The following is a 13,301-nucleotide window of genomic DNA, read 5'->3' on the forward strand; positions in this document are numbered from 1 at the left end:
TTCATGCAGAACATGAAAAATCATAGATTTGTAACAATTTGACACTAATTTCACATGATTTACAAAAATAAAAAGGATCGATCAAACGTGGGATATATCCTACTACTTGTGTGTTTCGTATTGCACTGATGGGATATAAGATATATCGTAGAATATATCATCCGATATCGTCGATACTTAAAACACTGGTTCTGAGTGTATAATGATGTCCTTTTGAACATCCACTAAAGATTCACTAAAAAAAAATTTGACCAATTTCCCAATGATTCCCAGAAACAACGATACATTACGCAATATTTCTTGTGCAATACCTTATACATTTTTGTATCCCAAGTGTGCGATGCATGCAAAGATACCAATACCGAAAAGTGAAAACATAGCTTTCAACACAAGCTTCACGATCCTATCAAAAGCTAGATGGAAAAGTAACGGGCTATTCCATCCTACCCTTTTCAGAAGATTTTTCTAGAAGCCTATAAAAGCTGTGCAGGTCTCACCTTTTCTTTCAATTCACACACTGTCAACAAGAAGACTATAATGTGATTTGTTCTTCTTCTTGCACTAGCTATTCCATGGAAAAATTTAGTGTTCCTATCTCTCTCTTTGAGATAAATTGCCAAAAAACTTAGTTTCCATTTAATTGCTTCTTCTACAGGTTCTCTCCAAAACCAGGTTCAAGAGCTATCTTTGGACCAAATCCTCACCAGTAAGTGAACTAGCCTCCTCTTCCCTATCTAATTCATGAATGGTAGGAAGCAAATTTGATTTTTCCTCCTCTATTGAAGAGAACGTCACTTTCAACGACTCATTATCTTTCCTTCAAGAGCTTTGAGCTTCAGCATAAGTCTGTGGCCAACCCTTCCATTCGCCTCGAGCAATGTCCACCAATTCTTGATGTTACTTCTAAACTCTTCATTCTCGAGCCAGGAAAACTCAAACCTGAAAGGCTTAGGGCCCCACAGCTCTTCGCAATAGTCAAGAACTATAGGAGTGTGATAGGATACTATTCTCAAAAGATCAGCTACGGTACACTAGTATACATCTCCTCCCAATCACCATAGATGAAAAATATATTACAGGATTGTCCAAATTATTAGACTAAGTAGATTTAGCATCAAATAGGGCAAGATCAATCATCACATTGCCCTCCACCCAATCAAAAAGGGAACGCATACTGTTGTCAATATCCTCTCCATTTGATCTCTTACAAAGGGCATCACGCCACATTAAAATCTCCCCCTACACACTATGGCCCATGCCACCTACTCCTGCATCCATTCAACTCGTTCTAAAAGAAATGCCTAACACTAGAATCATTAAGAGCATAAATTGCAGTGAACAGCCAGTCTCTCCCTAATCTAACAGTTTTCAAAAGAATCAAAATGGAAAACTAGCACGACCACTAATATCTCTCGACCAACATATTGTCATCTCAAATAAAAATTATCCCACCTGCAACCTGATGCAAGACAATTAACCACTTGCTCTAAAAGCTCAAACTGATAGAGCATGGCAAATTAATCCCTTTATCTCCATAGCCCAGGCCCCAAATCCATGGGTTAGGTCCTCAGCCGAACCCTCTTCGTGGGCCCCAAATCCATGGGTTCCGCGGGCCGCCCACCCCGAGTGTGCCCTTGCATCCCACAGGCCACCCCACTCGAGCCCAATGTGAAATGACCCCGTATTAATCACCCCCAGTGAGGAGTCTCAAACACGAGACTTCCCGCCCTGATACCAATTTGATGCAGGACAATTAATCACTTGCTCTAAAAGCTCAAACCGATATAGCATGGCAAATTAATCCATTTTATCTCATAATAGCCCAGGCCCCAAATCCATGGGTTAGGTCCTCAGCCGAACCCTCCTTGTGGGCCCCAAATCCATGAGTTCCGCCTCACACGAGCCGCCCACCCCACACAGGCCCCAAATCCATGGGTTCCACGGGCCGCCCACCCCAAGTGTGCCCCTGCAACCCACAGGCCACCCCACTCAAGCCCGGTGTGAAAATGCCCCAGCATTACAACCCCATTTGAATTCAAAGCTACCCAACCAAAGGATGTATCTAGCCAAATAGACACGACCATTCCTATATCCCATGCTTGCAATTTAGTCTCCTGAAGAGTGACCAACTGAACTTTTTGAGCCTTAAAAAATTGTTTCACCTAGCCTCTCTCAAAGGAAGGCTCAAACCAACCCTCAAACATGCCATGATATCAGCTTCATTGGGAGATTTTTTTTTCTTCCCTAAGCCCCTTGTCCTTTCCCACTACTATTAGAGAAGTCAGTAATAGCCACTCACCCCCCTTAGGTCCCACATATTTGTCATAGTTCACTAATGACGCCAGTCTGAGGAGTTCTCTCTTGCTCGACCGTTGCTTCTTCCATGTTCCTCTCCCCAGTTTTCTTTTCAACACTCTCTCCCTTCCTTCAAGAGAATTAAAAATAGTAAATGTATCTTCAATGCTACTTGCAATGGTTGCCCTCACCATGTTCTTTGGGAGCAATCTCTAATCCAATTGATAAAGCAAGAAGAGAAGAAAGACGATGAGCAACTAAGCAAGAAACCCACTTTCCTATTATTCACTATACAGGCAACTAGCCCTCCCATATTATAAGATTAATAAGAGAATACAACTAAAAGACCAAACTACCCCTAACAATGCAACTTGTAAGTCATATAAAAGGACCAAAGGTAACCGTAACAACATAATCAAGTACTGCATGTCGCAAATCACATAATTTCATTAAGTTCTTGATTGTAATTGTGATGTGCACCCTATACAAAGAAACAAATTACAGCCATCCAAAAGACCAATTATCAAAATGTATTTCAAATGCATGTGGCAAAGAACAAAGTCAAAAGGATACAACACTTTCTGTTGTTCAAAGACCTTGTCCCTGCAAAATAGGTAACCAAGTAAGTTCCATCAGCAAATGATGGGCATTAAATAATTCCTTCAGGGTCAATATCAAAACTAGAAGAAGTTAGCTATATGTAACTTATGAGTGTCAATTTGTTATCCGGAGTCAATTGAGCCTCAAAAAAGCTAAACATGAGCAAGGCATTTTTAATAAAAAGGAGTGGAAACAAACATTTCTTTACGTATGTATACATGAATCATCATCATCATCTAAGCCTTATCCCAACTAATTGGAGTCGGCTACACAAATCCTATTCCAATATTCCCCTCTATCAAGGACCATATACTCAATTAAACCATAGGTCATCAAGTCTTCTCCTACTACATCCACCCACATTCTTTTGGGCCTTCCTCTTGCCCTTTTAGCACCTTCAACTTCAACCAACTTATTCCTAAGCAATGCAATTCTTGGTTTCTGTTGCACATGGCCAAACCAATTAGATCTACTGCCCCTCATCTTATTACCTACCGATGCTACTCAAAAGTTCCCTCAAAAGCATTCATTTCTAATTATATCCTCCCTCATCTTGACACTCATCCATCTCAACATCCTCTTTTCAACTAAACTCGTCCCATGAAAATGGTGTTCTTTGACTGCCCAACATTTTGTCCCCACAAAGTATGGCTAATCTTATAACTATAAAGAGATATTTATTTATGTATGCATGTGTATATTCTCTTGTATTCGTGAAGTGTATCATACTCCTTCCTTTGTCTCATATATAAAGTATGTGTTAGTCTAAGGGCTAACACAAGTATCTTGTCCTAATCTCTCTCTCTCTCCCACAAAGTATGGCTAATCTTATAATTGTAAGAAGATATTTATTTATGTATGCATGTGTATATTCTCTTGTATTTGTGAGGTGTATCATACTCCTTTCTGTCTCATATAAAGTATGTGTTAGTCGGTGGGCTAACACAGGTATCTTGCCCTAAACTCTCTCTCTCCCATCTCTCTTTCTACTTCTTCCTTCTTCATCAGCCCTTCTCCTTCTCTCCCACTTTCTTCTCTCCTTTCTGATCGGTATCAAAGCAAGTCTCTAGGCTAATCAAAGGGGTTTTTGTGGGGCCCACTGCTAATATCATTAGTCTGTGTGGGTGATGTCAACAATGCAAGGTAGGATGGTCCCATGGGGGGGAGTACAGAATGTGGAAGAGGATGATTTAGAGGAATTATGGTGATTTCTCTAAGAATTTTTTGGGCAAGTTTTTTATGGTTCTTTACGCAAATAGAAAAAGTCAAGAAACAGTCCAAATTTCATTTTTCTTTGCAGTATTTCTAAGCATTTATGTGGCATTTCTTTACATGGATTTGGTGTCATTGAGTGTTTACCAACTATAGAAACAAGTTTCATGCGTGATGTGGAATGAGATTTGAAAGCGATGAAGGTTTTTGTAACGTGCGGTTGCTGTATGGGCCAATTTTTTCCATCATTTTGCTAATTTTCTGTGGATTCCAGTATTTGGAGGTGAAGAGTTGTGGGGGGTTGTGTACGCTTACTTGTGAATAAGTGTGAGTGGTGTAGTTTGAATTGGTGCATGTCTTGACTGATATGGACTTTGTACTGTCTACTGTGGACTAAACCTGTAGCACTGAAGTTCATACTTTGCAGGTGCGTGAGTTGCTCTATTACAGTGAGGATGAACAGTGGATTTCATAAGCATGGTGATGATAGTGATCGTATTGGTTGTATAGGAAATGATAGTGGTAATTCCCTTTCTGGTGTCAAAGACAAGCTTGTTTGCATTCATCGCATTCGATCTTAGCATATGGGAAAGATGTGTTGGAATCGAGTCCACCATCATAAGAACCACTATTACATTCTGCTTAAGAAAGAATCATGAAGATCATATATGGTTTTCTTTTCAATATAATTCAATTGCAAATTTGTAATACTAAACCACTTTCACTAGGATCCTAAGATAAACATACCATGATCATGTAATGACACACTCAACACATCACCAATTAGCTAACTAAAATCTAAACAATAAAACACAAACGATTCATTCTAATAGTGCATGAAAGAGACAAGGGACTACCTCTCGGCAATAGCATGGACAAGGTCTGGCTTCAGTCTGCGATCGACAAATTCCTCAAATTTTTTCACCTTCTCCTCTCGAAGACTGCCCATATCAGCTGTTGATAATAGAAGCCTAAAAAGGGTAAAATTTGTTGTGACAATTGCATATCCAAAAGGCAAAATCAAAAGCTGAAAGGAAGTCAAATACAGGATAGAAACAGCAAAATCTATAATTCCAGCAGGCTGTGGAAATGGAAATCTCCTAAACCCTACTTTCTACTTGAAAGGAAGAAAAAAGAAACCTCCTAAACTCTACTTTCTACTCAAAAGAGACTCTCGCTCACATTCAAACTAAAAAAGACAAATAAAGTGAAAAGAGAATAAGGTGGCGATGATTTGAGCTAAGCATTTTTTTTTTATTTTTTGAAAGATGATGCATATTATTAAAATCCGAAAGCCCAAAAAAAAAAAACACAGAAGAGGAGAACAAGAAAGTAGAACCAAAAAGGTAAAAAAGGAAAATACAAAAACAGCCCTTGAGGCACCCAATCCCTGATATACAATAAAAACTGGTTGAGGACCCTAATAACATAACAACGTTTCTTGAGGAAGTAGCGATTGTTTCTTTCACCCCAAATAGACCAAGGAACAATGATGCAGGGACATGTGATGACCACTTAATCCTATATGCATGTATAATCAAGTTGAAGATATTCAAATAAATTCATTAATCAACTAACTGTTTTCAATTAAAGGGATTGGGCAAATCTCAACAAAAAGATGAGATCATTCCGTCAAGATCATGCCCCTTAATATAAAATCACGTAAACAACAACAATGAAGGACGTAGGAATATGAGGATATCCCAGATCTAGCATAAGTCAGTCCACGGTCAAGTTTAGATCTAATTCTCCTAACTAGCCATCCCTCTTTTCCATTCAAACCAAAAGGGTGATATCTAGAGAGGAACAAAATGGATGAAGAAGGGAGGGCTCAAGATGAAGAAAGTACGGATCCTTTGTCATCAAAAGAAAAGAAGGCGGATGATTCTTACCTTTTCCTATACCTCGAAGATCTAGAAATAAGGAAACATGAAACCAAGGTGAAATCCTCAGCACCCAAGAGCCAATCCTGAAGCCCTAATCTCCTAACAAAAGAGGGAACAAAAAAAAAAAACATACGAACTCTTATTCATTCAATGATATCAAATTGGGTTTCTCACAGTGTATACATAAGCCATGAAAAAGTATAAGTGCACTAAAGTCCATGAAAACAAGAAAAATAACAAAAAGATATAAAATTAAAAATTAAAAATGCAATAAAGCCCCTAAAACAAGGAAAAAAGAACAAAAAAACGCCTAAAACTAAAACACCCGTGCGACGGGGTGTGAAATCTGACCCATGGGTCTGCGGTCATGCCGCTCCTGCACTCGTAGCGCATCAGAAAATGGGTCAGATGGACTCAGCATCCATCCACATCAACTCCTCCTCTCTGGTACTCTATCAGCGACGCCTCCTCCTCTTGTACACTCTAAAGGGTGCACCACCAATGTCCGCATCAAACAACAATCAAGGCAACACTCCATTTGAATCTACCCATACATTGCCTAAGAGATATTAGAAGAGAGAAAAATACTAGACCAGAGAACCCTGGCAAAGGGGCAATGAGCGAACAAATGATCCACCAACTCCACATCGTTAAGGCAAAGGAGTGACATTCGGCAGTACCGTTGCTCTTCTATAAAGGTTGTCGACTGTAAGAATCATATTCATGCCAGCGACGACGCGAAGGCCAAGACTTTAAGAGGGGCACCGTAGGACCAAATAGAATCAATGTGATTGATGCAGCCAGAATTCTCGAACTGGGACAAAAGCGAATAGCAAGACCGCATCGGGAAAAAATTCTCAATTTGTCTTTCTTCCAAAACAATGAATCTTTCACACCTGGAGATGGCTAAATCCCCTACAAATGAGAGAGAAGTCAAACCATGTCATCAATCTCCAAGTCAGATAAATTCCGACAATGAGGGGCCTACACCCCTAACATCCTGGACCGAGACGCAACTAGCGATAGTGACATCAACAACAAGACAGATTGGCCAAGGAAGGAAAAGACGATTGGAGCAAGGACTCCCCACACCAAACATCCACCCAAAATTTGACCCTAGACCCATCCCCAACTGCAAAAATCAAGCCAATAGACACCTTGCTCGAAAATCACAACTCTCTCTCTCTCTCTCTCTCTCTCTCTCTCTCTCTCTCTCTCTCTCTCTCTCCGTGTGTGTATGCGTGGAGAGACGGGAGGAGAATTTATCAGCTCTAAATGATTCTACGCTAGCTTCCCAAAAAGCCTTATATTCCCATTAAAATGCCACAACTTATACAAATCCTAGGGATGGAGGCTTTAACCACCTTGGAATTTGTATACGAATATATTCAAGGAGATGCTCACTATCATACTACTAGTACTACTACCATTTATGTCCTTCTCAAAAGGTCGACTTAAACCACAGACTCTAAATTAGCTAAAGGACAAAATGTTGAATGTGGAAATTTGAAATTTGAACAAAGATAAACTCCCACGTTCTCATTGTGGGAAAAGGAAACATATTTGAGACCATTGTTGTTGGATCTTGAATCCAAGCCTTCAACCAAAGGACTTTTGGTCTAAACCAACAGCCAATATGTCTACCACTGAGGAGTAGCCTTCAATCAAAAATGAACAAGAACCAAGGGGTAAAGCAATCAATGATCTACAAAAAACAAATGGCAGCTCACCAAGCTTCTCTTTCCACTACTACGCTAGGAGGGCAGTCGGGTACATCTGCATCTGCCAACCATGTCTCCCACGCATCCTGGATCATTGATTTAAGAGTGCGTGACCACATGATTAGTTCAACAGATGGATATACTTTTTATTCCTCTATTTCTAGCAATATTAAGTTAGCTGGCAGATCCTTTTTCCCAAAGCTCTTAGCAAAGGAACCTCTAGTCTTTTTTATCCCTATCTATTTCATACGTTATCCATGTGATACTAAAATTAATTGTTGCATCATCTTTTACCCATCTCATTTTATCATCCAAAATCTACCAACAAAGAAGAAGATTGGTGGTGGTCAAGAAGATCACAAACTTTTTAGTTCTTGATAGAGGAACTTCAAGTTTTGCTTGTCTCCATTCCCGATGTTCAAAATAAAGACTGACCATATGGCACACTCAACTAGGGCATTGGTCTCTATCTTCCCTTCATTTATCATTTCTTAGCAAGTTGAACAAGCATGATAGTTTACAACATGTCAGCTATTTAAGTACTATCAAACTTCATTTCCTCCACATAATACAAAAACTTTGTTATCATGTCATCTTATTCATTCGGATGTGAAGGTCTACCCCCCATTTTTTCTTTGGATTCAAATATTCATAGAGTGGAATGGCATAACATGATTCACGTAGCCAGCCCCAATTAATTGGGACAAAGCTTAGATGATGATGGTGATGATGACAATGACGATGAGGATGATGATATACATGGGTTTATCTCTTGAGAAGGGCGTTGCTGAGTGCAAAAATGACATCTATTGGAGGTAATGTGGATTATATTACTTGGAATGTTTGTACCAATATATATTACGACGAAGCCATTCTTTTAGCTATTTATGTCATCAATCGAACCACATCCATTATTCTTAAAGAAAAATATCATTACGCGTTTTGCAACCAAGTGCTCCATTGTTTACTCTACCTTTCAAAGTATTGTTGTACTTGTTTTATTCACATACTAGGGCCATCTAAAACCAAACTTGGACCACAATCCATCAAATGTGTTCTTTTTTTGTATTTTAATTCTCAAAAGGGCTACAAGTCTCATAGTTTTGTGACACGAAAAGATAAGTTTTATAAGATGTTACATTCTTTAAAAACATAACTTATTTCAAATCACAGGGAAATGTACTGGTTCATGCCCCTCTTTCTCTTGCAGTCATTGAAACTCCTCTAACTGAAGAGTTCCAAAGTTTTGAAGAATTAAATGTATACTCCTAGTGAAAGAAAACTCTGGCAATGCTACCTGAGCACTACCCTTCATCAACTTCAATACTGGACCACATGGATCTTCTCGTTGCTCTCTGCAAAGGAACTCAATTATGTACAATCCATCGAAATGGTGTGTGTGTGTGCACGCGCACGCACCAGTAGCCAAATTGAACACTTCTGTATATTATTTTTTTGTCATGGCTCAATATAATTGGACTATTCACCAACTAAATGTCAAGCATGTATTTGTTAACAGTGATCTACATGAAGAAATTCATATAACTCTTCCTTCTAGATTTCAGCCTAAGAGGGAATCTGGGAAAATCTGCAATCTTCGAAAGGCACTTCATGGTATCAACCAATTGCCTAGAGCCTAATTTGAGAAACTTGGTGATACTACCTCTCAAAAATGGATTCAAATGAAGTACGTCTGATCAATCTATATTTGTTAAACAGGCGATAGGTGATACAACTATCATTGTCATATATATTGATGATATCATTCTTAGTGTACCACCAAATAGGAAACTAGTAATGTCAAGAAGTTCCTCATTATGCCTTTCGACATGAAGTATCGTGGGCATCTCAAATACTTCTTCGTCATTGAAGTTGCTTGATCAAAACGAGGGGCATCTTATCGCAACAAAAACGAGTGCTTGATCTTCTTTTCAAATCAAGATTATTTAGTGCACAACAAGTTGAGACACCTATTAGGGTAAATCATAAGCTGCATGACCAAAGTTCTGATGAAATAGATAATCCCAACATACATAGGAGACTCGTTAAGCATTTAATCTATCTCAGTATTAATCGTCTCAACATCAATTATGTAGTTGGGATATGAGTCAAATCATGCAAAATCCATGTAGTCATCATCTTGAAGTTGTATATAGAATTCTCCAGTACTGAATTTGTTGCCCCTGGTCGCGGTCTTCTTTATTCAAACCACAGACATTTAAACATCAGTGGTTTCTATAATGTTGACTGGGTTGGCCCTACATCTAATTATCACTCCACAACTAGCTACTATATGTTTGTAGGGGGTAACCTCATCACATGGAAAAGAAAAAAAAAAAGCGGTTGGTCATGATGGCTCATTCTTCTGCCAAGGCTGAAAATCTACAATAGCACAAGCGACATGTGAAATTATATAGGTCAAATCAATTCTAAATGATATGCGTATTAATACTATCTTATATTCCTCTTCACTGTGACAATCAAGCAGCCATACACGTTGCTTCAAATCTAGGTTTTTGTAAACAGACTAAACATAGAGTTTGATTATCACTTTGTTGGAGAGAAATTGGCAACCAAGATTTTACATACTCCCTTTTCACATAAACACCGCAGTGTGGCCCACTCGAGCTGCCTACCCCTTTGCTCAGATACCCGGCTTCCGTTAAAAAATTTAAAAAAAGGTACTCCAGTGATAATTAGTTATATGAATGGCATGGCTTATTAGTAACCCTTTTTAAAAAGGTACCGGGATGTAAATAACCGCATTAATGAGGTAGTATTTCACTATTTTGTAAAATTCCCTTTTTAAAAAGTACTCTTTAGCATATGTAATGCAGGGGCATTTTCACACTAGGTTCGAGTGGGGTGGCCTATGGGATGTAGGGGCACACTCGGGGTGAGTGGCCCACATAACCCATGGATTTGAGGCCCGTGGAGGTGGGTGGCTCATGTAGGATGGTACCCATGGATTTAGGGCCCACGAGAGGGTGGAACCCATGGATTTGGGGCCCATGAGAGGGTGGAACCCATGGATTTGGGGGCCCACGAGGAGGATTCGGCCAAAGACCTAACCCATGGATTTAGGGCCTGGGCTATGAGATAAGGGGATTAATTCGTCATACTCTAACAGTTTGAGCTTTTAGAGCAAGTGGTTAATTGTCCTGAATCAAATTGGTATCAGAGCAGAAGGTCTCGTGTTCGAGACTCCTCACCGGGGGTAATTAATGCGAGGGCATTTTCACACCGGGTTCGAGTGGGCTGGCCTGTGGGATGCAGGGGCACACTTGGGTGGGTGGCCAGCATAACCCATAGATTTGGGGCCCATGGAGGCGGGTGGCTTGTGTAGGATGGTACCCATGGATTTGGGGCCCACGAGGAGAGTTCGGCCGAGGACCTAACCTATGGATTTGGGGCCTGGGGTATGAGATAACGGGATTAATTCGCCATACTCTAACAGTTCGAGCTTTCAAATCAAGTGGTTAATTGTCCTACATCAATATGCTACATATTACATGCTGCGTGACACACGCTACGACACTGTAGCATAAGGAAAAAATGCATGGAACTACACATACATGTGTACGAGAGCTATTAGGAAAGTTTGAGGTACTTGTTTAAAGGGGAATACCTTCTAACTGGTTATGATTGCCCCAACTAAGTTACTAAGGGCACAGGCATTTTATATCAAGCAGAGTTCCAATAACTTGAATGTGCTATGGGTGGTGTAATGTATCCAAAACAGGTTGGACAGGGAAATTTCACTGAGAGTAGACATGTTTGGAAATCACAACCATACTTACATGCTAATGGACTTTTTTTTTTTTCATTCATGGTTGGTTGAACTAAAGACAGGAACTGTATTAGAGATTTCCTTGAATAAATACTAGCTGACATTCCTATGATAAACTGACCACCCCAAGGAGCAAGTTAGTCAAGGATGAGACAAATGATCAATTGGTCAGATTTTTTCCATGAATTGCCTGACCAATGTGAATATCAATTAATTATGCTCCATCCACAAATGAACCAGTGATTTGGATGGCCTAAGATTGAACTACATGTTTGCCACATGATGTAATGTGTACGGTGGATGAGCCGCCAACAACTAAGTAACCCATGGTCAACTCATACAAGAGTAGCGAAATATCATATCAGAAAAGGTAGCATAAACCTGAAGGCTCAACGACCTGATGGGAATATGTGATAGCATTCGATCCACTAACCATACAACCAAAATTGGTGGCCATCAACTGGAGTGCTGAAAGCAACATGGAAGGCAATCCAAGTCCAGTAGGAAGACATCGGACGGTTAATATCATCTGACCAGTATACTCGTTTGGTCAAATGCCCCATTACTACTAACGTCCACAATTTAAACGGTCTGGATGGACATAAACATATGGCACGGGTATGGTGGTTGACATCACACATTTCAGTAGCTGAAAACGCACATGTACTATGAGCCAGCATCGAGTACACATATCAAATCAAGAACTTGAGAACCCCTTCTTCCACCTCCTCCTCATCTCCTTCTTCTTCTATGCATACAAAGAAAATCAAGACAGAACCCTAAATTTCTGTAAATCCAAGAACAAGAACTCTAAAATTGATATCTGACAGATTGATTTGCAGTTTCGGAAAGTTAACCCTAAAAAGTTATGAAAACCCTAATTATTACTCTGTATTCGAAGAAGATGAAGGAGAACCGAAGAAGAAGAGAGTTCGTACCTGCGCTTTCGCTGCCGAAAATGGAAGAAGATGAAGAGGGTGAATTTTGTTACCGCGCGGTGCCTCCTCGCTATCGCAGTTGCGCGCCAAACACAAACGCACATCACGTGCTGACGTAGCACACATGCTGTTGTCGAATCGTGCTGTGGAGAGTCGGGACGAGACTCGGTAGTGGCGTGGGCTCGATTACTGTCAGGGAAAAGCCCTGTCTGAGCCCGGCTTGTATTGTTCATCATAGACCCCGTCCGGCCCATGACGGCTCAAAATACTTCAGCTCTAGTTATGAACAAATGTAGAGGTGCACACGAGTCAAACCGAGTCGAGCTTGGCACAGCTCGACTCGGCTTGGCTTAGTCCTCGAGCCTCACTGGCCAGCTCAACTTGATTCTGTCAACAACTCAGGCTAGTTCGAGTTTGTGCGGCATTTTCACAAACACAAGGAGTACACTTTTAATTTCTTACTGTATGTAAAACAACAGCAGCTATTAATAAGTGTTTCACCAAATACCTTGTAGGCAATATCAAAATCAAGAAAAAATGATATTTATTTCATATACATACATTCCTTACTGTCAGCCAACACTTCATTGAGTAATTTCATCAAACACTTGGTGAGCAACATCAATATCAAAGTAATCAAGTCACCAAATTGGTTTGATCCGAGTTTAATTTGAGTTGGGGTTCAATCCAAGTCGAGTTGAGCTCAGGCAAACTCGATCTCGGTTCTAAATTTTTTCAAGCTAAAAAATTCAATTCAACTCGGCTTGAACTCAATTTCGAACCGAGTTGAATTGAGCTTTTTCGAGTCGAGTCGAGCAAGCTAGTGGAGCTAACTCAGCTCATGTACAGCCCTAACCAA

General features: G+C 40.0%; 1 protein-coding gene across 7 annotated transcripts in view; it reads right to left on the minus strand.

Moving 5' to 3' along the window:
* LOC131246422 (uncharacterized) overlaps positions 1 to 12,650 on the minus strand; it is a 48,804-nt gene extending 36,154 nt beyond the window's left edge. For 3 of the 7 annotated variants that reach the window (XR_009171366.1, XR_009171367.1, XM_058246534.1), the window contains exons 1-3: positions 12,443 to 12,650; positions 4,965 to 5,078; positions 2,869 to 2,898 (exon numbers count right to left, since the gene is read on the minus strand). Coding sequence is in view for 5 of the 7 variants with exons in the window: in XM_058246534.1 (XP_058102517.1) it covers positions 2,869 to 2,898; positions 4,965 to 5,078; positions 12,443 to 12,546 (248 nt within the window). In the remaining 2 variants the exon portion in view is untranslated. Of the gene's footprint in view, positions 1 to 2,868; positions 2,899 to 4,964; positions 5,079 to 5,999; positions 6,085 to 12,442 lie in introns of those variants that run through there. The other 4 variants (XM_058246533.1, XM_058246537.1, XM_058246535.1 and 1 more) reach the window with 4 other exon arrangements.
* Positions 12,651 to 13,301: the final 651 nt, after the last annotated feature.

This window comes from Magnolia sinica, chromosome 5 (assembly GCF_029962835.1).
Source record: "Magnolia sinica isolate HGM2019 chromosome 5, MsV1, whole genome shotgun sequence".
NCBI classification, from domain to species: domain Eukaryota; kingdom Viridiplantae; phylum Streptophyta; class Magnoliopsida; order Magnoliales; family Magnoliaceae; genus Magnolia; species Magnolia sinica.